This window comes from Microtus oregoni, unplaced genomic scaffold (assembly GCF_018167655.1).
Source record: "Microtus oregoni isolate MIOR12 unplaced genomic scaffold, Mior012 000027F_ref0000203, whole genome shotgun sequence".
In the NCBI taxonomy this organism is placed as follows: domain Eukaryota; kingdom Metazoa; phylum Chordata; class Mammalia; order Rodentia; family Cricetidae; genus Microtus; species Microtus oregoni.
Genome location: NW_024543086.1, coordinates 28,884,789 through 28,912,703, shown reverse-complemented (window position 1 = coordinate 28,912,703; position 27,915 = coordinate 28,884,789). Strand labels below are relative to the sequence as shown.

Genomic DNA, 27,915 nt, shown 5'->3' with positions numbered 1-27,915 from the left:
CATCTCTCCAGCACGTTCAGGATGATTTTAAACTACTTTTACCTCTTAAATGCTGGGGTTTCAGATGTCTGTAATCATGCCTGGCTTTAAAAAAAAATCTACAGCCAGGCGGTGGTGGCGCACGCCTTTGATCCCAGCACTCGGGAGGCAGAGGCAGGCGGATCTCTGTGAGTTCGAGACCAGCCTGGTCTACAAGAGCTAGTTCCAGGACAGGCTCCAAAAACCACAGAGAAACCCTGTCTCGAAAAACCAAAAAAAAAAAAAAAACTACATTATGTGTATATGTATATGCGTGCATCTGTGTGGGTTGGTGTACATGAGAGCAAGTGCTCACAGAGCTCAGCGGCATTGGATACCCTGGAACTTGAGTTACAGGTGTCTCTGAGCCACCCAATATGAGGATATGGGTGCTGTGAAGTGAACTTGGATCCTTTGCAAGAACAGTGCCCATTCTTAACTGGAGAGCTCTTAACAAGCCCTGGCTTTGTATTTGAGTCAGGGTCTTGCTTTAACCCAGGCTGACCTGAACCTAACTGTTCTGCTTATCCCATCTGAATGCTGGGATTATAAGTGTGCTGCCATGCCCAGTTCATCACTTGATGAGTCATGCATTTGAATGGTAAGAACATCCACCAGTGAACAGTCTTTCAGATCGCTTCAGAATGTGCCACTTTTCTTCATAGGACCCTGTTCACCTCTGCATGGCTATCTACCTGCTTGTCATTCAGGCCGTAGCTTGAGAGGTACTTGATTACCACCTTGTCAGAGTCTGTGGTGTCCACATCTCCATACTGAGTTCTCCCACAACAGTGCTCATTTTGTGTAGCTTTTATTACTAATTGTTTATATGCCTGTTTCTTTGCCATCTTCTTCCTCTAGGAAGGAAGTACCTTGGCAGCAGCCTTTGCTTGTGTTGGAAGGACAAGAGCAGTTGCTCAGGCAGATTTTTGAATAGTTGTGCAAGGATTGTACTTCTCATATTAGGGAAGTATCCTCCACAGGCAGAAAGCTCTGCAGAGGCCACAGTGAGGAAATATTTCAATAAGTAAGTTTGAAGTCTTTTTTTTGGCATTCCATTATGGCCTCTGATATCTAGCGCTTTTTTTTTTTTTACTTGGCATAATTATTTTGAGATTCAGTCAGGTTATGTATTAGGTTTTGTTTGCTCTTTCAAAAACAGATTTATTTATATTTTATGTGTATGAGTGTTTTCCTGCATGTATATAAGTGCACTGAGTGTGTGCATGGTATCTGTAGAAGCCAGAAGAAAACATTGAATCCCCTGGGACTGGAGTTACATACAGATGGTTGTAAGCCAGCATGTGTGCCCTTTACAAGAGCAGCCAGTGCTTTTCACCATGGAGCCTTCTCTCCGGTTCCTTCTTGTATTTTTTAAGTTACTACTACCTCAACATTATTTATTTATGTGGGAGAATGCATGGCTGACAGAGAACGTGCCAGAAGTTGGTTCTTTCCTACCATGTGAATTTCAAATTTTGAACCCAGGCCCTTAGCCTGGGTGACAGGCACCTTTACCTGCTAACCCATCTTGTTGGCTTTTGTTTTTTTTTTCTCAGTTTTTAGTAATATTTAATTGTAAGAATATTTACCTGATGAATCACTTCAGCCCTTCTTTTTTTTTTCAAGACAGGGTTTCTTTGTGGATCTTTAGACCTTTTGCTGTCTTGGAACTCACTCTGTAGACCAGGCTGGCCTTGAGCTCACAGAGATCCGCCTACCTCTGCCTTGAGTGCTGGAATTAAAGGTGTGTGCCACCACATCTGACCGAATCACACCAACCTTTATGCTTACTACTGACATTCATTTATTTGGTTTTTGAAATTAGGTATCCTTATGTAGTCCAGCCTGGCACTTGTTCCTGCCTGTGCTTTCTGATATATTTTAAAAAATATCTCTTTTAGGACTTTATTTTGTACTGGCAATCACTTTTTAGTTGAGTGACTTAATCTATTTTTAATTAATTGTGATTATTGATATGGTTGATTTTTTTTCCTTGCTTCCTGTTTTCATTTGTGCCTTCTGTGTTGTTGTTGTTATTCCGTCTTTAGTCTTTTACTTTGTTTTGGGTTACTGTATTGTTTTAGAGCACTGTGCTCAGGGTTTTATGCTCTAGCATTGTACCCATGTGCCTGGTGGGAGAGTTGTGACCCTTCTGACTGGGAAGCTTCCTAGGTAAGGCTCTTGCTTTGTTCTTCATTCTTCGTCTTTCCTACCATTGGGTTATTATTTGTATGTAGAAGTCTATGTTAGTGTTTCTTTTCCCTGAATGCTTAGATATATATAGGCCAACTTCACTTAATAAATGATGTTTTCTAAAAGTGGACTCAACAGTAAGTGTCTGCTATAGGAACTGACTAGTGATGTTCTATTTGTTCTTTATACAACCAAATACCACTACCTGCAGGAAGTAACCCAAAGAGTACTCAAATGAGTGAAATCTGGCAGACGGATGTGTTCCATTTTGTAGAATTTGGAAAACTAAAATATGTCCTCCACATCATTGATACCTATTCAGATTTTCAATGGGCAACTGCTTTGAGTTCTGCAAAGACTGATTCGCTAATCACACATATACTAGAAGTTTTGGCCATCATGGTATACCGCACAAATACAGAAAGCTCCAGCCTGTGTCTCTATGGATTCCTCACTTTTGAGCAGTAGAGCAGGTAGCAGCAGTGCTTGGAGATAAGTGACTTTTGTGGAAAGTCATGCTGCAAAGAGGCTGAACTTGGGGTTATGGGTAGTGAGACCATGGATCATTCTTCTCTTAGCCCACACCTGCACGACAATACCCAACATCTGCACTGTCCCAGCCAGGTGTTTCCTTAGTGTAATGTATTGCTTTTTGTTTCAGGGCAGTGACTTTCAAACTTATTTTCTTACTCAAAAGAGGCCTTTAAGGGGAAAAAAAGGCCGGGTGGTGGTGGTGTACTTAGAAGGCAGAGACAGGCAGATCTCTTGAGTCTGAGGCCAGCCAGGTCTAGAGAGTGAGTTCCAGGACAGCCAGGGCTGCATAGGGATACCTTGTCTTGGAACACGCCCCCAAAACAAAACAAAACAAGTCTTTGTCCTTCCACACAAAGCTATAATGGAAGACAAAAATAAGCTGACAAATCTTGTTTGTGTTTACTCTTTTTTAGTCGAGCAAAAGATGTGATAATACCAGCCAAGCCGCCTGTCAGCTTTTTCTCCTCGAGGTCCCCAGTCCTTGACCTCTTCCAGGGGCAGCTGGACTATGCAGAGCATGTTCGCCGGGATTCTGAGGTAGTTCTGCTGTTCTTCTATGCTCCATGGTGTGGCCAGTCCATCGCTGCCAGGGCAGAAATTGAACAGGCAGCCAGCCGGCTTTCAGATCAGGTAATACATACCTTCTACCCAAGCAGCAAGTGACTGTCAAGTCTGTGTATCAGAGAGTATGGCCCCTCAGAGAAATTGTGCCAGACTGGCAGTGATGTCCAGGTGAACTCCAGGAGACCTTGTCAGGTAAAAAGCCTATGAAGACGCAGGAAGGGTCCTGTCATGATGGTCAGAGTGGCAAGAATGGGAATCAGTTCTTTGGCTTCAGAAGGAGTTGTATGCTCACCCACTATACCAGTCTGCATATTATAGCACACACTAAGACGGTAGAGTAGAGCCCAAGAGTCCTAGTAGAGCTCTCTGATGACTAGCTTATGTGGCTTGTTATCTCTTTTATGTTGTAAGTGGTATAAGGTCATGGTGCAAATTTGGAGGTTAGAGGACAACTTGCAGGAGTCAATTGTCTCTTCCCTTGTAGCCAACTACTTAAATATTTATACAGGAAAATTTTATGTGTAATAAGACTAACAGTTGCTAGATGTGGTGGCACATACCTTTAATCTCAGCACTTGGGAGGGAGAGGCAAGCAGATAGATTCTTGAGTTCCAAGACAGCAAGGACTACTCAGAAAAATCATGTCTTGAAAAACAAAAACAAACACACAAACAAAAAAGACTAAAGGTACGTTTCACCAAGTTTGATGACTTGAGTTCAACTTCTGCCTTTCTGTGGTTTCTAGAAATTAAACACAAGTCACCAAGTTTTGTGGCAAGTGCCTTTATTTGCTGATCCATCTCACTGGTCCCTTGATTAATTAAAAAAAATATGTACACACACATATATAAAATTTTATGTTTATGAGTGTTTTGTCTGCATGTGTATGGAGGTCAGAAGATGGAGTCATATCTCCTATAACTAGAGTTAGAGATGGATGGCTGTGAGCTACCAGGCGGGTGTTGGGAACTGAATCCCCATCCTCTGAAAGGGCAGCAAGCGCTTCTAACTGCTGAGCCAGTTGTCAGCCCTACTTAGTTTTTGAGATGGTGTTTTGAGTGGTGAAGGCTGGCCTTGAATTCCTGATACTTGTGCCTCATTCTCCCAAGTGCTAAGATTAGAGGTGTGTGCCACTGCACACAGACTGAAAATGATATTTTATGATGCCCCTTCTGCCTGTGAGGCAGCTCATATTTGACAAAGTTTCCCTATTCATAGAATTTTAAAATAATTTAGTGTACTAATTGTAACAGAGGTAGTGGGAAAATGGAAAAGTAACTTCTAGCTAAATCTTAGGTATTTTAGTTGTGGCTACATGGGCAAAGCATTATGCTTTATGTAGTCACTGTGACTGAGACAGTTACAGAAGTAGACCTGTGGTGAGAGGTGATGAGCTGGTGACTCCGATCCCACATTGACGTGATGGCTGACTGTCCACAATAGGAGGCAGCCCCTGAAGTTCTGAACTAGATAGAGAGCTTTCTGCCTCAGTTTCATTCCTGAGACCTTCCATGAACATAACAGCCGTCTTCACATGCAAGATGCGCTTAGACTCTGGGTTTGAAATGTAACAAACCAGACATTCCAGCATCAGTGCTAGGCAGGCATTTGAAAATACTGTAAGCTAACAGGTTGACTCTGGCACACATAGAGCAGTTGTGAATATTGTAGGACATCTCTCAGGAGGTTTGCCTAACTACTGTAGCAAGCAAAAAGCCCCGTAGTAGAGAAGCATGATTTGAGCTAACTTGGGTGGGTGAGCCCCTGCGTTGCAAAATTCATTCAGAACTCTCAGTTGTTATTCCTAGAAACCAGAAATATTACAGATAGTGCCTAGGTGCCCTGTCTAGTAGTTCCATGAAGCCTTTAAAAAAAAATTTTTTTTCTTTTTTTTTTTTTTTGAGACAGATTTTCCCAGTAGCTATATATCTAGTCCTGGAACTCGCTTTGTAGACCAGGCTGGCCTCGAACTCACAGAGATCCGCTTGTCTCTCCCTCCCGATTGCTGGGATTAAAGGTGTGTGCCACCACCGCCTGACTTAAAACTATTTTATACCTTAAAGTATACCATGTACATTTCTTACACTGTTCATATTTAGAGGTAGCGACAGGAGCATCTGGATAAAAATATCAACTTTTCAGAGAGGAAGCAGGAATTCCAAGGGAGCCCGGGGCAAGCATGCAGTTTATAAGCATGGAAGAAAGCACCACTTTCCCCATCACTCCCCAGCTCTCTGAATCGGAGAGCAGGGTCTGTCTCCCCTGTAGGAAGCAAAGGGGAAATCTGTTGAGTTTCATGTTAAAGTGGTGTTGTTTGTGGCTGGTTTAAGCAGTGTGTCCCGAATCATGAAATAGTAACAGCACTATTCTTGTGTGCCAGGTACCATGCTCGTCTTTACAACAGTTATTTTTTTACTCGTGCTTTTCTTAAACAGGGCCTCTGGCTTTCAAGGGCTTAGCAGTCTGTTAAGCTCCAACAGTGACACAGTGACCAGATGTGTTCTTTTCAGTTCCTCCTAAATTGAGAGCTTGTGGTTCTGTGTGCACAGTAGGGAAAAGACAGTGAGTTTATTTTTAGAAACAAGCAAAAATCATTTGAGCCATATTGCTTAGTCAAATTAGCAGATGGTAGATTGTGCCCTATTTTTAAGTGAAGAAAATGAGACGCCAGCCATAGGTAATAAATGTTGCTTTTTGTCCCTTAGAAATGGACTAATGGGCCAGAGAGGTGAGTCAGTGGTTAAGGGAACTAACTGGCTGATCTTCCAGAGGACCCTAGTTTGGTTCCCAGGGCTCATATCAGTTCTGTAGGTCACAATTGCCTATACTGGCCTTCAGGGGGGCGTGCACACACATACACAAAACATACACTTACACAGACATAAATACATACATAAAAACTAAAAATTTTAAAAAAAGAAATGGGCCCTAAAAACACTGAAGTGTCTTACTAAGTCCCTACTTAGAAGTCCCTACTAAGTTGAGCACTTGGGCTGAATTTGTAGGCAGAAATAAGCAAAGTATTTTTGTTTTATGTGTATGCAGTGTTTTCCCTGTGAGTACCCTGTGTTCATAGAAGCCATAGGGCATTGGACCTCCTGGAACTGCTTGCAGATCTTGTGAGCTGCCATGTGAGTGCTAGGAACCAAACTTGGGTCCTCTGGAAGAGCAGTTAACTGCTGAGTCATTTCTCCAGGCCTAACTCTGCTTTTTGGCTTTTCAAGATATGGTTTCTCTGTAACCCTGCCTATCTTGGAACTCATTCTGTAGACAGGCTGGCCTTGAACTCAGAGATCCACCTGCCTCTGCCTCTCAAGTGCTGGGATTAAAGGCATGCACCACTACCACCCTGCTCAACATCTACTTTTAAATGTATATTTAATCCATGTTTTTACTGTTTAGTACTAACCTTCTAGAACATGGCCTAAATGTTATCTTTATTACCCTTTAAAATAGTCATTGGCCTGGGCCTGAAGAGATTGCTCAGTGGGTAAAGAAAGGCACCAAGCCTAAGGACTTGAGTTTAATCCCCAGGGCCTACGCAATGGGAGAACAGGTTATCCTCTGACTCCTCTGTCCTCTACAAGTATGCCTGTGTGCGTGTGTATCTCAACTCAAGGTCTTTCAAATGTTAGGCTAATGCCCTAACACTGAACAACATCCCTAGCTCCCACCTAAGATATTTCCTTCAGCTAGGCATGGTATGGACATGTATGTCTGTATACCACATGCCTTATGCCCCAGGAGAGAGCACTGGGGTGGAGGTACTGGAGTTACAGATAGTTGTAAGCCACCATGTGGGTCTTGGGAATCAAATCCATGTCCTCTGGAAGAGCAGCTACTACCCTTCTGAGTCATCTCTCTAGCCCCCATTTCTCGTATTTGACATAAGATCTCATTCTGTAGACCAAGTTAGCCCGTATGTAACTCATGACAATTAACCTGAGTCAGTTCCCTCACCTCCACCCCTCATTCCTATGCCCCAGTGTTGGTATTATAGTTATGAGCTACCACTTAGGCCTATGTTTTATTTTATTGGTAAATGTCACCTTAGAAAGCTTGAAACAGTTGGGCCTTGGTGGCGCATGCCTTTAATGCTTGTAGTCAGGAGACAGAGGCACACAGGTCTTTGTGAGTTCAAGACCAACCTGATTTACAGAGCTAGTTCCAGGACAGCCAGAGCTACCCTGTCTTGAAACTGCACACCCTCCTCCAAAAAAAAAAAAAAAAACAAAAACAAAAAACCTGAAATATACCTTTTATTCCAGCACTAGGGAAGGCAGTTTTAGGCCAGCCTGGTCTACAAAGCAAGTTCAGGACAAACAGAACAGTTATACAGAGAAACCCTGTCTTGAAAAACTAAAAGCAAAACAAAAGTTTGAAACAGAGTTGGTTTGGTTTTTGTTTAATATTTTCTGTTCTGTTTCTACAGTTGTAAGGCTTGGTAACTGTTGAGTTGCTATTCATAGTCATATGAAACCTTTGCCTTTGCAGGTGTTGTTTGTTGCAATTAATTGTTGGTGGAACCAGGGAAAATGCAGAAAACAGAAGCATTTCTTTTACTTTCCTGTAATACATCTGTATCATCGAAGGTAAGGTATTGACTGAGTTTTCTGTCTTGCCCTGTTCCCACAGTCGTTTAGTCCCAAATAAATACACAGAGGTCTACATTAAATATAAACTGATTGGCCTATTAGCCCAGGCTTCTTATTAACTCTTATAACTTAGCCCATAATTCTTGTCTATGTTAGCCATGTGGCTTGGTACCTTTTTTGGCAAGGGAGTCACACCTTGCCTCCACTCTAGACTGAGCTTTCCTCTCCCAGAATTCTCGTTGCCCCGACTCTACTTCCTGCCTGGCTACTGGCCAATCAGCATTTTATTAAAATATGATTGACAGGGTAGAAACCATTGTCCCACAGTAGTAAGGACTTGCAATGGTATTTTCAGCCCCACTTATACTTATCAGTTTATCAGTGCACTTTGGTTAATTTTATCTATCTATCTATCTATCTATCTATCTATCTATATTAGTCAATGTAGAAAATTGAGAAAATACAGATAGGCAAAAATAAATTTTAAAAAATGTAAAGGGATTTGATAATTGTGTCAGCCATGAGCAAGCAGTGTGTTTTGATTGTCTTTTTCTGTGAATGTGTATGTCAGCCCTCTAGTTGTAATGTTATTTCCTAAATTGTTCTTTCACACTTTTGTGAGCATCAGTGTATGTTATAGCAATGTTTTTAAAAGTATGAATTATTCCATTGTATGGCTGTCCATTTTCGCTATCCAAAAGTGTTATGCAGTGTGGAAGTACACCCTGTCCCTCATTCTGTTAACCTGGGAGTATAGCATGCTCAAGATAATAGCTTTCGCCATGTATGTGATGGCACATGCCTATAATCTAAGCTACTTGGGAGGCTGAGCAGGATGATTTTTTGAGGCCAACTTGGACAATTTGAACCCTATTTCAATCAGCCATCTAAATAGCTGGGAATGTTAATTCAGTAGTAAAGTGATTTTCTAACATAGGTGGCCTGGGTTTAGTCCCTAGTACTGCAGAAAAAGGGGAGGGAATGTTGTACCAATTCTTTCAGTTAGGAAGAGAATTACTAGTACTCCATAATTTTATGTCTGCAACTCAGAAGTAACAGAGGGTAGAAACTCTAAAGAAAGTTTCAGCATTTTTTGATCTCCAGTTACGTTAATTTTGCTAAAAGTGACAAACTACCTATGGTTTTTAGAATTTATTTATTTATTTAGTTTTTTGAGGCAAGGTTTCTCCGTGTAACAGCACTGGCTGTCCTGGAACTCACTTTGTAGGCCAGGCTGGCCTCAAGCTCACAGAGATCTGCTTGCCTTTGCCCACTGTGTGCTAGGATTAAAGGTGTGCGTCACTGCCGCCTGGTGGTTTTTATTTTAAGCTATCTCTTGTTGTTTTTTAATCTTTATCTTTAGTTATGTATGTTTGTATGCATGTGTGTGTGCCCTTCTATTGGTATGAGTGTATGTAAGTGCAGGTGTTCACCTAGAACAGTAGAGGGTGTCGATTCTCTGGATCTGCAGTTTTAGACAGTTATAAATTGCCAAACATGGGTACTGGAAACCAAACTCTGATCCTTTGCAAAAGCAGTTACATCTTAGCTGCAGAACCATCTCTTTAGGCCTAAGACTGACCTACTTACCTACCTATCTACCTGTCCGTCCATCCCATCGATCCATTGTGTGTGTGTGTTTGTGTGTGTGTGTGTGTGTGTGCATTTGAGTCTTTGTGTATGTACCATGTGCATACAGGAGCTCAAGGTAGTCAAAAGGAAAGCATCAGATTCCCTGGAACTACAGGACATTCTGGACCACCATCTTGGTGCTGGGAATAAAATGTAGCGAGGGAAGACTAGACAGTGCTCTTAACCATGATCCATCTCTCCAACCCATTTATTTATTTATTCATTAATTTATTTGTGGGGTGTAACAGGATCTCACTGTGCAGCCCTGACTTGTCTTAGAACTCACCATGTAGACCAGGGTTGCCTGGAACTCAGAGATCTACCTGCGTCTACCTCCCTAGTACTGGGACTAAATAAAGGTGTTCGCCACCATGACTTGCTTTGTTGGATAAGGGGTCTCATGCTGTAGTATAGGCTGGCCTTATAGTCACTGTATAACCCAGTAACCCTGCTTCAGCTTCTCCTAAGTGCTCATGTAATAGATATATGTCACACATTTGGCTTTAAGCTGTTTGCTTTTACCATATATATGTTAATGTTTGGTTTTGCAGACATGCTCAGACCCTAATATGGAAATTAAGTGATGTTTGAAAAAAATCTGACTTTGGGCTATTTATTTAGAGGCAGGGTCCCATTATACAGCCCTGGCTGTTCTGGAAATTAACTGTGTAGACCAAGCTGGCCTTGAATTTAAAGACTGTCCTGCTTCTGCCTCCTTAGTGCTGGGATTTAAGGCATGCGCCACCACACCTAGTTATAAATTTAAATTTTTGAGACGGTCTCGATCTGTATCCCAGGCTAGCCTCGAATTGATGATCTTCTAATTTTAGTCTCCTAGGGCAGAAGATGGAATTTAGGTTTCATTCTCTGTGATTGGCTTAAAGTCTGAAAGGACAAGTGGGAATTGACTAGTGAGAGCTTTATTTTTAGGGTTTCCCTCCCTTGCACATGTCCCTCCTGGTCTTATAGGTCTCACAGCAATCATCAGCAAACTGGTCTCTATCCCATTCCATCCCAGTTCCACTGCTTTAACATAAACTGTGTCACACAGCGTTTTATTGGAACAATTGATGTTATTTAGTCAAGACTACCTTTTCTATCCTCAAATTTTTCATTGTATATCAAATGATTGTGGTTTAATGTTCACCTAAGGAACAAGCTATCTTCTCTTGGTAGCCATTTAAATTGCTTTGGATTTCTCCACTCTGCTTCTTGTCCAGTGGTTTCTTCCTCTTAAACATAAGGGACACTCCCAGTGACCATCTCAGGCCTGCTTCTTTCCTTGTAGAGGTCAGTAGAAACAATTGTGCTGCAGGGGATGGTACACTTGTTCTACTTAGGTCCCTCTGTCACTCTTTGGCTTTGGAAAAAGGACACAGATGCCCAGTGGGGTGGTTAAAACTTGGAGGGTGCCAGAGGTAGATATAACTTGATGTGACATTAAAATGAGCAGTCCCTTGAATTAGGATGGTCATTTTGAGATGTGTGATGAAAACACATGATAACACATGAGCTGTCTGTGTCCTCAGTTTCTGTAGCCGTTAAAGTCAAATAGTCCAAGTTAGGTGTTGTGCTGCATGCTTTTAAACTCAGAACTATTTAGGACGAGAGGCAGATTGCTGTGAGTCTGAAGCTAGCCTCAGCTACTATGTGAGATTCTGTTTAAAAAGGTGGGTACCTACCCAGTACCTTGGTATTCTGCATAGGGGCTTTGAAATGCTCACCCTTCATCTTAGCCTGATGCTTTGCCTTTCTGTTCATTTCATCATTTAGTATCCAGTGTACAGCAGTGCTCAGCCACAGGAACTTCCCAGATATACTTTTCCATGTTCTGAGAGTCTAGAGGCCTCAGTTTTATACATGTGCATACATCCTTATATGATTCGTCCATCAGCTGAATGCTCTTGGGCTCTCCTAGTATTCAAAAGCTTTTTCTGCTTACAGTGCCTGCACATGTCCCATTGGGTCTCATGGCTGAGCAGATTCTGCTGCTGTTCATGTCCTTTGTTGCTGTTTGCTCTCACTTGCTGTAATGCTTCATCTTGTAGCTACTTAAACTAATGGTTTCTGCTTTGTGGGACAGACTTTTGGGGTTTGTATTGATGTCCTCCCAGGGTTGATGAAACAGTTTGGAGCATGGAAATGGGTTCTCACCCTGTTCACACAGGAGCTCTAGACCTGCTCATTCTACGCTGATGGCTGTAGTTTCTCTTTCTACACTTTATGCCTTAAATAGATGAGATTTCTTCATGGATTGGCTCTTTTTTGTTTTGTTTTATGAGACAGGGTTTCTCTGGATAACAGTCCTTACTGTTCTGAAACCTGTTTTGTAGACCAGGCTGACCTTAGACTTACAGAGATCCACCTGCCTCTGCCTCCTGAGTGCTGGGATTAAAGGCATGTGCCACCAACTCCCAGCAGATGGGCTCCTTTTTGCTGGACAAAACATGTTATCAAATGATTTCTTGATTTTTTTTCCCTCATTCATTCATTCCCTCATTCATTCTTTCATAGTATGTTTGAGACAGGTTCTAATGTAGTTGAGGATAGCCTTAGATTTGATACAGATATATAGATTACCTTGCCCTCCTCCACTTTCTGAGTCCTGGGATTAAAGGTGTGCACTACCATATATGGCCTTATTATTTTTGTCTTTCAACTTAAAATCTGTTGATAATTGATAGTTATGGTAGCAATTAAATTTATTTTTTAATTAAAAAATATTTTCTATTCAGCCCTGGCTGGCCTGGAACTCACTATGTAGAACAGGCTGGCCTCAAACTTATCTACGTGTCTGTGCCTCCCAAATTCTGTTTTGTTTTTGTTTTTTGTTTTTTTTTTTAAATACTTATTTATTTATTTATTATGTATACAATATTCTTTCTGCGTTATGCCTGAAGCACTAGACCTCATTACATATGGTTGTGAACCACCATGTGGTTGCTGGGAATTGAACTCAGGACCTTTGGAAGAGCAGGCAATGCTCTTAACCTCTGAGCCATCTCTCCAGCCCCCAAATTCTGGTATTAAAGGTGTGCTCCACAATGCCTGGCCTCTTGAGTTGGTGGAATTCTTACTTCTGTTTCCCTGCTGTGCTTACCTTACTATTTTCACACTTCTATTTCTTTGATATCATATTCTGTAGTGTGCACTGAAGAATTGTGTTTATCTCATGTGTTTGAGTTTTTTTAAATTATGTCACACCATTGTGAGTACAGCATATATGTAATTCTTTCCTGAGCTCTGTGTATTGCTGCTGTGAACAGTAAACTTAATGTTAGTCTCTGTAGAGAAAAGAAAGGTGATGGAATTTCTGAATTTCACATGCCCCTCCCCCATCGTTCAGTAACATTTGTATTTATTGTGGGTCACTGAGAGACTTGAGAGACTTTTGATGAGGCTATTGAGGCAGCCAGGTGAAATTCTGATTAGCTCAGGAGGATACCCAAGTGGTGTTACTGTTTTGAGAGCTGGACCAGGCTCCTATTAATGCTGAGGCATAGCCATAAGGGACACCTGACTTCACCCTTGCCATTTTGTTCCTGTTGTAATGATACTTTAAACAGGTGTCAGATTTGCTTAGTGATCCCTTGTTTGTATGCCTTTGGGAATACTAGTAATTACTTTTTAGTAGGGAGAGGGTCAGCTGCCAAAGTTTCTTATTTCAGTTTCTTTGAAAAGGGCATCTGCCTATGTGTGTTGAGTGTTATAGCAAAGATCCTGAAATTCTTTATCATGTGCTTAGTTTCCAAACCACCTTTTTCTCTTTTTAGTAGAAACTAAGTTTTTCTTCTGGAGAAGAGAATGATTTTAATTTGCAGTGGATTAAAGTTGACAGCATAGATGTGCTTGTTTCTTCCCCACCTAAAATGCTGGTTCTCTTTTCACCTTCTGAGCAAAGCAGGCTGCTTGCCTCTGAACCAGTTGTTAAAGCAAAGATGTTTTCATTGTGTGGTGTTGATGATTTTAATGCATGGTGTATTGTTTTTATTTATTTATTTGCTTGTTTGTTTTTTGGTACTAGTTTTGGACCAATCGAATACAAAGGCCCCATGAGTGCTGTTTACATTGAGAAGTTTGTTCGCCGGGTGATGAAACCACTTCTCTACATCCCATCTCAATCAGAATTGCTAGATTTTCTCTCAAACTATGAGGTACCTTTCTTTCTTATCTCCTCTGTTCCTGAGACCTTTTACTTGGTTGAACTGGATTGTTTATACTAAGTGGTTTTTAGTTTTTGTTTTATTTTGATGTATATTAATTGTATAAGATAGTGGGTTTCATTATGACATTTTCATACTTTTAAAAAATATGCCTCCTGGATTTCAGCAGTTAAAAAAATTACATTGGGGGCTGGAGAGATGGCTCAGAGGTTAAGAGTACTGACTGCTCTTCCAGGGGTCCTGAGTTCAATTCCCAGCAACCACATGGTGGCTCACAACCATCTACAATAAGATCTGGTGTTCTCTTCTGGCATGCTGGAAGAACACTATATATGTAATAAATAAATAAAATAAAAAAAATTACATTGGTGGCTGAAGAGCTGGCTTAGGGGTTAAGAACATGTAGTACTATTCTTTCAGAGGACCCAAGTTTAATTCCCTGCACCCTCCTCAGGTGGCTTGAAGCTGCCTGTAAGTCCAGTTCTGGGAGATTTCATGCTTCTGGGTTCCTCAGGCAACTGCACACACATGCACATATACTTCCTCCCATTAAAAATAATTTTTAAAAAATCACCTTATAGAGAAGCCCCGGCTAAAGTGCATCTTGAGATGCTAGTTATAAAGGTGGCTGCCAGGTGAGCTTTAAAAGACTCGAATACTTGGAAAATCTTGTCTGTGTTTTGTTTGGTGATTTTTAAACAAATACTGGCCTTGTCTCATAGTTTACTCAAATATACAATTAGCTCATAGTTTCTGTGCAACTACTCATTTCTTTTTTTAAAAGATTTTTTTTTTATTATGTGTATGGTGTTCTGCCTATATGTCTGCCTGCACACCAGAAGAGGGCACCAAATCTTATTATAGTTGGTTGTGAGCCACCATATTGTTGTGGAAGAACAACCAGTGCTCTTAACTGTTGAGCCATTTGTCCAGCCCCTGCAGCTACTCATTTCTAAGAATATTCTTTGACCCTATAGTATTGCACTGTGAGGTACCTGGATTTTCTTGTCTGTTTTAGTTTAGCCCTTTTAAAACCAGCAAATATTGGGGGCTGGAGAGATGGCTCAGTGGTTAAGAGTACTGGCTGCTCCTCCAGAGGTCCTGAGTTCGATTCCCAGCAACCACATGGTGGCTGACAACCATCTGTAATGAGATCTGGCACCCTCCTCTGGCGTGCGGGCATACATGGAGGCAGAATGTTGTATACTTAATAAATAAATCTTAAAAAAAAAAAAGAAACCCAGAAAATATTGCCAGAAGAAGGCACTGAATTCCCTGGAGCTAGAGTTATAGGTGGTTGTGAATGTCCATCTGGGTGCTGGGACCAAGCTTTAGTCTTTTGCAAGTAGCAAGTGCTTTTAACTTCTGAGCCTTCTCTCTAGTGCCTAGGTTTTCTTTTTTGAGGCAGGATTTCATGTATCCCAGCTGGATTTTGACCTCCTGAAACAGACACAGCTGAGTCTGACCTAGGGCTAGTGATTTCTTTTCTTAACCTCCCAAGCTGTTTTAGGATTTGAGATGGTGTCAGTGTTTTTATTTTCGTTTTAAGGCAGAGTCTTGGTAGTAGGGTTAACAGTTACTTCTGACTGGCCTAGTAGTTATTTGCCAAGTAAGCCCAAGCTGTCCTCAAACCCACAGCTGTCTTTCTTCTTCAGCACTCCCCTAGGTTAGCACCTGGAGTCACTGGAGGGAGTTCTCCAAAATAGTGAAAATTTGATACCATGCTTAAGTCAAAGCTTGGGCCGATAGCTTAATTCCTTTAAGCCTTAATTTTTCTCATTTATAAAATAGAAATAGTCTAGATGAGACAACATCTCTAAAATTATACTAAAATTAAGTAAAAAAAAATCTTTGGGAGCTGGGCTGTGATGGGGCACACCTTTAACATCAGCACTCTGGAGGCAGAGGCAGGTGATCTCTGTGTTTTCGAGGCCAGTCTGGTCTATAGAGTGAGTTCTAGGACAGCCAAGGCTACACAGAGAAACCCTGTCTCCAACCCCCGCAATACACACACACACACACACACACACACACACACACACACATACACACACACACGGGGGAGGGGAGGCGGAGAGAAACACTCTCAAAATATTATGGAGAGAGGGGAGGAAGTGGAAATTTTGAATGGTATTATTTATAAAGCAATAAAAATAAAAAAATATGGAGAGAATTGTAAGCATTAGGATTGTTGTCTAGACTTTAAATGTCATACTAATAATACTGGGATTTCTTTTTTTTTTTTTTGGTTTTTCGAGACAGGGTTTCTCTGTGGCTTTGGAGCCTGTCCTGGAACTAGCGCTGTAGACCAGGCTGGTCTCGAACTCACAGAGATCCGCCTGCCTCTGCCTCCCGAGTGCTGGGATTAAAGGCGTGCGCCACCAACGCCCGGCTATGAAATTTGTTTACTTATTTATTTAGTATACAATATTCTGTCTGTGTGCATGTCTGCAGGCCAGAAGAGGGCACCAGACCTCTTTACAGATGGTTGTGAGCCACCATGTGGTTGCCGGGAATTGAACTCAGGACCTTTGGAAGAGCAGGCAATGCTCTTAACCACTGAGCCATCTCTCCAGCCCCCTGGGATTTCTTATTCATGTTTAAGAAATTGTTTTTATAATTAAGATGATAAAGTGATCTGCAAAGACTGACTCACACAGTCCTTCAGTTTTTCTCTATCGGATGTTTGTAGAGTACTTTGCCCAATGTTTTCTTTTTTTTTTTTTTTTTTTTTGGTTTTTCGAGACAGGGTTTCTCTGTGGTTTTGGAGCCTGTCCTGGAACTAACTCTTGTAGACCAGGCTGGTCTCGAACTCACAGAGATCCGCCTGCCTCTGCCTCCCGAGTGCTGGGATTAAAGGCGTGCGCCACCACTGCCCGGCTTCTTTGCCCAATTTTTTAAAGGCGTGTGCCACCATCACCCGGCTTTTTTTTTTTTTTTAATATTTATTTATTTATTTATTATGTATACAATATTCTTTCTGTGTGTATGCCTGAAGGCCAGAAGAGGGCACCAGACCTCATTACAAATGTTTGTGAGCCACCATGTGGTTGCTGGGAATTGAACTGAGGACCTTTGGAAGAGCAGGCAGTGCTCTTAACCTCTGAGCCATCTCTCCAGCCCCCTTGCCCAATTTTTTATTCATATCTTTCACTCTTTAAAAGAGAAAGAAATGAGAGAGTAGCAACACATAGCATAAAGTTCCTGTGAACCTTCCAATACATATGTGGCAGACACTGATCATTTCTGCACCTGATAATAGGGGAGGAGGAAGGCAGTTTTGTCAGAGACTTATATCCAAAGGAAAGTTTTGTTTGTTTGCTTTTTGTTGTTGTTTATTTTGAGGCAGAATTTGACTCTAACCCAGGCTGGCTTCAGACTTTCTGTGTAACAAAAGATGACTTTGAATTTATGATCCTCCTGCCTCTACCTTCTTAGTTCTGGGCTTACAGGCATGCCTCAACATTTTTTACATGTTTAATTACAGGTTTTACCCAAGGCAAGCAATCTGCCAACTAAGTTACATCTCCAGCTTTCTGCTGCATTGATTGTTTTTTTCTTTTAAAATGTTTTATGAGCCAGTCATGGTGGCACAAACCTTGCCGTGAGAAGCAGTGGCTGGTGGTGGATCTCTTGAGTTCAAGGCCAACCTGATCTGCTGAGTAGTAGTGCCACTCCCTATGCGCCTAAGAGGGACATTTTTATTCAAACCATCACATTGAGTTCTCAGTATTTATTCTGAGAATGGAGAATGGCCCATGTATGATAATTAATAAGAATGAGATGATAGGATCTAGGATTTTCTTCCTAGATAAACACTAGCACAATGCTAACTTATACCTTATGTGTGCAGCTAGAAGCTGCAGTGAACTTACCCAGGGACACTAGAGAGGAATAAGAGAGCTTTAGTCATGTCCTTGCAAGCCTGTTAGATTGAGCTTCCTGAAGTTATTCCTACTTATTCTCAGATAGCTCTTCCTGCCTTTTTGTTTACAGACAGATGTGGTTTATTACTATGGACAACATAGTCAAACAGAATGTGGGTCATAGTCATTTTGGTGCCTTGAAGTTGATTGAAAAAGGAGTAGGATGAAATTTTAACTGGTTTTATGTCTTCTAATTTTAGCGTTTCTTTTCTTTTTTTTTTAAGGTATCATCTCTCAGGTATTGGTTGCCTCCATATCAAATACTTTATTTTTAAAGCTCATGAACAAAATAATTCGATTTTGCCTTACAACCTTCCTACCAAATACCAACAGTATTGTTATTTTGTCTTTTTTTTTTTTTCTGAAGCTGAGGACCGAACCCAGGGCCTTGCGCTTGCTAGGCAAGCGCTCTACCACTGAGCTAAATCCCCAACCCCAACAGTATTGTTATTTAGAACTTTTATATTTGTCCCAAAATAGTTTCTAAACCTTTTAGTGAATTTCTGTAATTAACTTAAGATGAATTATTTAGCATGTCTATTAATTTTATTTTATGTTTTTTGGTTTTTTTGAGACAGGGTTTTTCTGTATAGCCTTGGCTGTCCTGGAACTAGCTCTTGTAGACCGGTTGGCCTTGAACTCACAGAGATCCGCCTGACTCTTCCTCCCAAGTGCTGGGATTAAAGGCATAAGCCACCACCGCCTGGCTCTTATTCTTAGAAGTTCAAAAAACTAAATTGTTTTAAAATTAAGTGGGATGATAAGAGGCCTAGGAATCTTTGGGGGCTTGTGTAGTAGGAGCAGCGGGCTGTGTTCCTGCCCAGCTCCCGCACGGCTAGCTTTATACCCGAAATAACAACACACAAATTGTATTTATTTAAACACTGCTTGGCCCATTAGCTCTGGCCTCTTACTGGCTAACTCACATCTTGATTAACCCATTTCTATTAATGTGTGTAGCACCATGAGGTGGTGGCTTACCGGGAAGATTCTAACCTGCGTCCATCACGGAGAGGAGAGCTATGGCGTCTGCCTCACTTCCCTTCTTCCCAGCATTCTGTTCTGTCTACTCCACCCACCTATGTTCTGACCTATCAGGCCAAGCAGTTTCTTTATTAATTAACCAATGAAAGCAACACATAGAAAGAAGACCCACCTACATCATTTCCCCTTTTTCTGTTAAAAAAAAAGGCTTTCACTTTAACATAGTAAAATTACATATAGCAAAACAGTTTTCAAGCAAGAATTACAGTTGCAATATTTATATCTATTTTATCTTTTATCATAACTAGGGAAAACTATAACTATACATTCTTCAAGTCCATCAAAGACTCCAGAAGGATATAATATTACCTAAGTAAACAAGAAGTAAGCAATTTCCAAAACTCTAGAAATGACAGCTTGCTGTCTGGACAGTCACCCAAAGTTTTTTTTGTACTGTTGGGGCATCTATCTTCAGCCTACAGGCCCATAGTATCCAGCAGACATTTCCATGAAGCAGGAAAATTCAAAGACAGTTTAGTCACTTTCCTTTGTGTCCTGCAGAATGTCTCGCAAACTCTTATGAATCAGGAACCCCAAAATACCATCTCACCTTTAGGCAAGTTCAGCAGTCCTCTCTCTGCGGGTTCTTTGTATCCAGTTTATACAACAGTCCAGGCAAGAGCAGTTTCTTGCCCAAATGACTAACCAACTCCATAAGGAGCCTCTTTGATGCCCATCTTCCTCTCGAAGTAGATTGGTGCTGCCAGGAGCAGACATGTCTCATTGTCATGAAAAGCCTAAGTTAATAAAACATTAAATGTCATATTCTGTAGTCTTTGAAAGATATGAAGAATGCCTATCTGAAATATATCTATGTGCATCTAGAAAATCTAACTAACATGACTACAAGTTTGACTATTATTAATGATTATCCATTGACAACCTATATACATTACATTTTTAAATGAACTACACAACCACAATACCTTAATCAAGATTAGAAATATGCATACACATATAACAAAAGACCTTAAAATTTATGTCAATAGAGTAAAATTTATACCAATGTAAATATTCATATCTATATTATTTCCCACTTTAAAAGTAAAAGAACATTTATAAACAATATTTGGGAATATGGACATAGTTATTTCTCTCCAAACTGCTTTGTGCTGATTGGGGGCGCTGTTAATCAGATCTTTCATGGTGTAACCTGTGTGCCAGGTTCATCTCAGTTGGCAGTTGAGTGAAGTAATTTTTTGAGGGTGTTCACAGCAACCTTTCAGGAGGGCGTGGTCTATCATACCATACTGGGATAGAAGCAATCCACAGGGTCTCATCCTCTGTGAAAACAAAAGAAGACCTTTTCCAAAGCATCATATCCTTAGATGTAGTAATAGGAGCGGCGGCGGGGCTGCGTCCCCAACACCCCAGCCACCTGCTAGCTTATGCCCGAAATAACAACACACAAACTAGTCATTTAAACACTGCTTGGCCCATTTCTATCTAGCCTCTTCTAGGCTAACTCTCGCACCTGGACTAGCCCATTTCTAATATTCTATGTAGCACAGCTAGGTGCGCTTACCGGGAAGATTCTAGCCTACGTCCATCCTGGGTCAGAGCTTCATCGCGTGTGTCTGCCCAGGAGCCGGGCGCATGGCGTCTCTCTGAGGCGTCTGCTCCCGAGAGGAGAGCTGTCGAGTCTGAGCTCACTTCCTCTTCCTCCCAGCATTCTGTTCTGTTTACTCCTCTCACCTATGTTTTAACCTATGAGGGCCAGCCAAGCAGTTTCTTTATTTCTTAACCAATGAAACCAACAGATTGGTATATGACACTCCCACATCACTTAGACCCAAATTTGGAAGTCATGATACCTTTAGAACATTCATGTTGGATCAGCTTAGCAGCCCACACAATGAAATGTGTCTCTGTATTTAGCTCCTTTACAGTCAAAAAGTTCAAAGAAAATACAATATACAGAATCCAAACTCTCTGTGAATGTTCCATTTTTACGTGGCTTATTTTTCGTTTCTTTTAATCTATAGCTATCTGTACTCCGTCTCTTTAAAGACTTTACCCTTTTTTAAGGCATTTCTTTATTCTCTATATTTTTTTCTTCTCTCTCCCAAGCCTACCTACACTCATCCAACATTGTGATCCATTTAGAGGTCTTTTATGTCTGAATCTGTCCTATTGTGAATCTGTAATTTTTTACTATCCAGGAGCATTTTTGCTTTGCAGTTTTAAATCACTAAGCACTTAAGAATCTAAGCTGTGACATTCCTAGGTCAAAAACAGGCTTGCCCCGCCCAGTCCAACATGGCTGAGCCATTTGTGCCTCTGAGCCTTGCACATTGCACCACTAGCATGGCAGAGCTGCTTGTGCCTCTGAGCTGCAGCACGCAATGTCCCCCTTTTAGGCACACAATGAGTGTAGTTGCCATCAAACAAATCGTAGCACTTTACTCCAAAACTCCATTCAAGTGCTGTCTCCCGCAGGAGCCAGACAGAGAATGCGATGGTGGCACAGCCCAGAAATTCAAAACTGCCACTTTGTAGTAGACCTGATCCCACCCAGGCAGGAAGAGCTGAGCCACCACGGGCATGGTCTCAGCTACTTTGTTCCCAACCCCGAGTGGGCACACAAATGTCCCGGCCCAGAAATGCTTCATTGCCGGAGTTTGCTCCGGCAGCAGGGCCCAGGAAGGTGTGTTTAAAAAGGTGCGGCTTTTTTTTCTGCTGCTATTGCTGAAACAGGAAATCTCTCTACAGCACGCCCTAGCGAACAACAAAAAGCTGTGTTAAATTCTTTGTGTATAGAATTCCTTTTTAAGCCCTCTTAGGTTTTACGTGTAGTTAGTTAACCATGTTGGAGCGCCACTCTGTAGTGAGGAGCTGGGGGCTGCGTCCTGCCACTTAGCTAGCTTTACACCCGAAATAATTACATGGAAACTGTATTCTTTTAAACACTGCCTGGCCCATTAGTTCCAGCCTCTTCCTGGCTAACTCTCACATCTTGATTAACCCATTTCTGTTAATGTGTGTAGCACCATGAGGTGGTGGCTTACCGGGAAGATTCTAACCTGCCTCCATCACGGAGAGGAGAGCTATGGTGTCTGCCTCGCTTCCCTTCTTCCCAGCATTCTGTTCTGTCTATTCCACCCACCTATGTTCTGACTTATCAGGCCAAGCAGTTTCTTTATTAATTAACCAATGAAAGCAACACATAGCAAGAAGATCCACCTACATCAGGTTTGTATGAGTAGGGTGTTGACAGATTGCTGGGTGAGAGAAAACCTGAGCATTTTGCAGAAAAGCTTGAATGCCCAGCTCCTAAAAATATCATACTGTTTTTGTTTTGTTTCTTTGTTTTCTCTAGACAGAGTTTCTCTGTGTAGCTTTGGTGCCTCTTTTGGAACTAGCTCTTGTAGACCAGGCTGGCCTTGAACTCACAAAGACCTCCCTTTGCTTCTGTCTCCTGAGTGCTGGGATTAAAGGCGTGTGCCACTATTGCCCAGCTAATATCAAATCTGAGTGTTGAGCAAGTATGCAGCATTTCTTTCAGTTCAGAGTGTTATACTACTATGAGTAGGGTAGTTTTACAATGAATTAACCTCAAGGCAGAAATGATTCAAGTGCCAGCGAGGCAGGGGAGCTGGAGAGTTGGTGTAGAAGGTAAAGGCACTGGCTGTTCTTGAGGACCCAGGTTCCATTCTCAGCATCCATGTGGTGGTTCACAACCCATCTGTGCTGTACCAGTTCCAGGGCATCCAACCCCTTCAGGCACCAGGCATGTTTGTGGTTCACATACACACATGTAGGCACTTAACAGACAGACAGACAGACAGACACACACACACACACACACACACATATGTAAGTCTAAAAAGGGGGGAAAAGGACTTTTAAAAAGCACATCAGGGTAATTGTTCATAAGGCCACTAGAGGGGTGTGTGCTATCTGCCAAAACTTACACCATTCTGCAAATGATGCCTGCTTCCTTAACAGAAGTGTTACAGGAGGTATTTGCTGGCCATCTGTAAGTAGCTGGTTTCTGCCTCCTTGCTAAAATGACTACTAACCATCTGTACATCATGGAATGGGGTTATATCACACAAAGTAGGTCAAGGGATAACCTGACACTCATTGTGTGTTGTTGTTTTGCTAAATTATAAAGTTTGTCAAATGCGTATTTTTTGCCTTGTGCTAGGCACTCTGAGATGGAAGTATAATTATGAAGAAGAGAGGACTGTTTCATAGATTGACAGCAAATGGGGGTATGCTAAGCAAGCTTCAGAAAACAAATGAACAAGAGGCACTAGTCTGACCTGTGTCCTCCTGATATGCATGTCTGTGTGGAACTTTAGAATGTAACCTTACTTGAAAATAGGGTCTTTGGAGTTGGGCATGGGTACACCTTTAATCCCAGCACTTGGGAGATAGAGATAGGTGGCTCTTTATGAGTTCTAGGCTAGCCTGGTCTATATACCAAGTTTTAGGGCAACCAAGGCTACTTGGAAAGACCCTTCCTCTCTCCCTCCACCCCCCCCCCCAAAAAAACCCCCAAACACAAAAGTGTCTTTGCAGATGTAATTTATCAAGGATCTTGTGATTAAATCACCAAGAATTTAGTGTGAAATCCTAAACCCCTGTGACTGGTTGGGTAACAGAATAGCAGCTGCTGTGGAGGGGGACTGAAGGCTGTGGCCCTGGAGCATTGCAGTCTCAAAGCAAGCCGGGTCTGGAGCGATCTGAAGCTGGAAGAAGCAGGAAAGATATCCCTCCCAACCTCCCCAATTCTCTAGAGAGTAGAGAATGGTTGCTGTGATTCTGTACCACGTGTTTGTGGTAATTTGTCAGGACAACCTTAGGGAATGAGGCCATTTGAGATTGTAAGTGCTGTGATGTGAGAGTGGTGATCTGGGGACGGGGAAGGCTGTAGCTAATTTGGAAGGCAGGAAGTCCTCACTGGGAAATGATAACCTAAACAAGATGAAGCCTGTGTGATCTGGCCAGACCAGACCTGAGGAAGCTGGAAAAAGTACAGAGCCCCCAAGGAGGACTGGGATTGTTCAGGCCAAAGAAAGAGGGCCGTGGGAGGAGATAAAGCTTCAGGGCTGTGTTCTGTTCCCATTGTGTCTCCAGAGGACACTCAGTTGACTGAATAAGAAACAGACTGTGGCTTGTTCACTGGGGCCTGGTTAAGCTTCTAGGAACAGGGAGAGACAACAGGACATCCTAAGCCTGCTGCCTGCTGCCCGCTACCCAGTACCAGGTTGGCCCCAGTCCTCAGCTTTTTTCTTCAGAAGCGTCTCTGTGAGGGTGTTAAGTACAGGCTTAGAGTTGTCTGCTTCAAGCTAGCTCATGGATGTGTTTGTAGCTGAGCTCACAAAAGCTCAAGTCTAGTAAAATCTATTAGGAGATATATTTGCTCCTCACCCTTGTTTTCTCAGATTTGAACAAGACATGTGGAAGGAATTGAAATATGTGTAATTAATTTATGTTATTTGTTGAATAATGACATGACTTCTGTTGGAGAGACTTTAGAATTTTGGGGAAATCTTTGTAGATTTTGCTTTACTTATGACATAGCCAGAGTTGCTTTCAAATTTAATCTGCAGTAGAAGTGAACAGCTCACTATTACCCCACCATACTACCCTCTTTGTGTTATTTATTAATTAATATTGATTGTGTTATCAAATGCCTGCTCTCAGAACTTAGTACAGACTGCTGCAGTATTGCATCTATCAGCTAGCACTTAGGATGCCTGTTATTTCTTAATGTGTTAAGCTTTTTATTTTTAATTATATGAATTTGGGGGATGTATGCATACAAATATAGGTGCCCTCGGATGCCAAAAAGAGATGTTGGAGCTCTTGGAGCTCTTGGAGCTCTTGGAGCTCTTGGAGCTTGAGTTGAAGGCAGTTATAAATAGTGCCCAATGTGGTTGCTGGAAATTGAATTCAGGTCCTCTACAAGAGCAGTATATGCTTTTAACTACTAAACAGTCTATTTAGTCCAACCTGTTGTATTTTAAATAGGTAATGTTTTACAGTTTACACAGGTTTTTTTATCTAACATATTATATTGATGTACCCTATCATATTCTCTTCCAAGTCCTCCCAGGTCTACATTCCCATCCCTCCCCCAAGAGAAAAAGAACAGAAGAACAACAACAAAAATAAAGTCCAATTTTTGTTGAGCATGGTCAAACTCCCTATGGCCAGTGCCTTAAAACCGAGTCCTTCTCCACCCCCACCAGAAGCTATCTACTCTGAAGAGCTACACTTCTGGATCCCTGTCATAGTTTTTAAGAGTTCTCTTCAATGGCTTCCTGTCTAGACTGTTTCTTTTTTTGTGACTACAGGAGGAGAGGTTGTCACAGATGCCTTTTATGTCTCTCATTGTCAACTGTGAGTCTGCGGGCATCAATACCACTGCAAAAGAAGTTTCCTTGTCATTTTCCAGCCTTAGCAGCACAGATCATAGATCATGGACATCACATGGTTTCTGGCCACAGCATAGACCACAGACCTCAGCATGGTCTCCAGTGGTAGTATAGACCAAAAATCAACACGGTCCTCAGTTGTAGTACAGGCCACAGACATCAGCATTAACATAGTCTCTGGCAGCATCACAGACCACAGACATCAGCACGACTCTCAGCTGTAGCACAGACCATGGAACCATCATGGCCCTCAGTGGCAGCACAGGCCACAGACATGGCTTCAGGTGGTGGCAGGGACTATGTATACTAGCACATCCCCTGGCTGTAGCACACACCACAAATATGAAGATGGCTTCTGGAAGTAGCATGAACTCTGGAGATCTTTGGAGGAGGCCCAATTCAGAAAATGAAACACTGTCTCCTGTCTGTGCACTGTTTCATTTCCCCATAGTTCCCACCTCTCCAGCACATATTTGTTCATCAGAGTGCTATTGCAAACTTCAGTGTGTCACACATTTATGGTTTTTTTTGTTTTTGCTTTTTTTTTTTTTTGGCCCAAACAGCTTTACTTGCAAAAATACTTATTGCAAAAAGTCACTGGTCTGGTTCAAGGTTTCCTGTTTCTAATAAATACTGGACCATTGCCAAGGCTCATCTTGAATTGCTCACTATGCCCAGAGTCAGGGTGATCTTGCAACTAGGCAGAGCATCTAGGGGCAGGATTTGTGTGAGCTACTGGTGACTGCATATCTCTTCACCCTTGGTGTCAGCCACCCTGAGTTGTGCTTGCAGCCTGCCAGAAGTGAGTGCTGCTGCCCCAAGTTCTCCTCCTCTCATCAAGGCAAGTAGTGTGGGTTGCAGCAGAGGAGATTCTATGCTGTGGGCTGGCACAATTGGCTATGTCATGTTCTTTGCTGCAGCTGCACTCCCCCACACTGTTCCCATACCCTTCATTCCTCAGTTCTTCCATGGCAGTTGATGGGCCGACAGCCAAGGCGGGAGGGGGCACCAGCTCAGCAGCAGCATCTCTCATCCGTGTACCAAGCTCCACATGGCTGCTGTGGATTGTCAGTGTGGTCTGTTACAGGATACCAGGAGTAGTTTCTACAACTTTTACTCATTTTGTACAGTCAGGGTGAAGCTTCTGTTCTTCATTCCTTTGGTGGTGAAGAATGAAAATGATTTTGCTGTGTATTGCATTGCACTGCTTGAGTTTCTTGTATTCTGTGGGACACATATTGTGGGGTACCCTGAAGTTTGCAGTGCCACTCTGATGAACATGTAGCTCAAACTACTTGACAGTTTCCATACCAGTTTCTCTGAAGATAAAGACTCCTTCATCTATATAGTATGTGCTGCAGCAGTAAGGCTGGGAGTGTCAGTGTGAGTTAGGGGACTTGCCTAGAACACACAAAAACCCTGGGTTTGATTGCCCACCACTGGCAAAAACTAAAAACTGCTACAGTGAGAACAGACTTTATACTTAAGTGTTCTCAAAGGGTCCAAATAGTCCAAGTGTTTTTCATTTTCAAAGACATAATATGGAAGTCTGTAAAGGTTGTTAAGTGGGCAAAGGCACCTGACAACCTGAATTTGATCTCCAGTACCCACATAGCAAGAGGAGAGAACTGACTCCTTAACATGCACCGCGGCATGTGTGTATCGACACACACAAATTTTAATTTGGATTTCTCTTGGGGAATCAGAATTTGTATTCATTTTACTTTCAGTTTGTGCATGTGTGCCCATTTTTATATATATGCAATTGTATGTATGCATGGGTATGAATAAATGTATATCTGTGGATAATATTCATGTCCATTTTCATGAACCCCTCTGCTGTGGGATAATACTTTTGTACACTGTAAAGATTTATCACTCATATTGGTTTAATAAAACACTGATTGGCCAGTAGCTAGGCAGGAAATATAGGCAGGGCAACCAGAGTAAGAGAATTCTGGGAAGTGGAAAGGCAGAGACACAGTCATTAGTCAGATGCAGAGGAAACAAGATGAGAATGCCTTATTGAGAAAAGGTACCAAGCCACATGGCTAAACACAGACAAGAATTGGGAGTTTAAGTTGTAAGAACTAGTTAATAATAAGCCTGAGTCAATAGGCCAAACAGTTTATAATTAATATAAAATGTGTGGGTTTTTTGGGGACTGAATAACTGCAGAACTGGGTGGGAGAGTAACTTCTTTTTGTACCTTCCTAAGGTAATGTGATGTGGAAAGAGAAATAAAATTCACATGGGACGTTTCTTTATTTTTATTTAGAACTGTTTTACTCCATTGACTTTGGTTTAGGAGAGTGATCAGAAATTTAAAAAAATTTTTAAAGATTTTTATTTATTTTGTATATAGAGTTCTTCCTGCATGTGTCCTATAGTACAGAAGAGGGCACCACATCTTATTACAGATGGTTGTGAGCCACCATGTGGTTTCTGGGAATTGAACTCAGGACCTATGGAAGAGCAACCAGTGCTCTTTACCTCTGAGCCGTCTCTCCAGCCCCCTCCTTTTTTTTTTTAAAAAAAATTATTTATTATGTATACAACATTCCTTCCATGTGTGCTTGCATGCCAGAAGAGGGCACCAGATCTCCTTATAGATGTCTGTGAGCCTCCATTTGGTTGCTGGGGATTGAATTCCAGACCTCTGGAAGAGCAGTCAGTGCTCTTAACCTCTGAGCCATGTCTCCAGCCCCAAATTAAAAAAATTTAAATGAGTCATTATCTTTCTATTTTCATACAGTATTAATAGTTTCTAGAATTTCTGACGGTTCTGTCTTTTGTTCATGGTAGCAAAGCTTATTCTTTTTTGTTTTGTTTTAAAGATTTATTTATTATGTAT

The 27,915-nt window shown here is 41.7% G+C and overlaps 1 protein-coding gene across 5 annotated transcripts in view; it reads left to right on the top strand.

Moving 5' to 3' along the window:
- Window positions 1-27,915, top strand: part of Txndc11 (thioredoxin domain containing 11) — an 80,083-nt gene that overhangs the window by 2,725 nt on the left and 49,443 nt on the right. For 4 of the 5 annotated variants that reach the window (XM_041675928.1, XM_041675927.1, XM_041675926.1 and 1 more), the window contains exons 2-4: window positions 3,162-3,378; window positions 7,807-7,904; window positions 13,564-13,693. In XM_041675928.1, the coding sequence (XP_041531862.1) occupies window positions 3,162-3,378; window positions 7,807-7,904; window positions 13,564-13,693 (445 nt within the window). Of the gene's footprint in view, window positions 1-3,161; window positions 3,379-7,806; window positions 7,905-13,563; window positions 13,694-27,915 lie in introns of those variants that run through there. The other variant, XM_041675930.1, reaches the window with a different exon arrangement.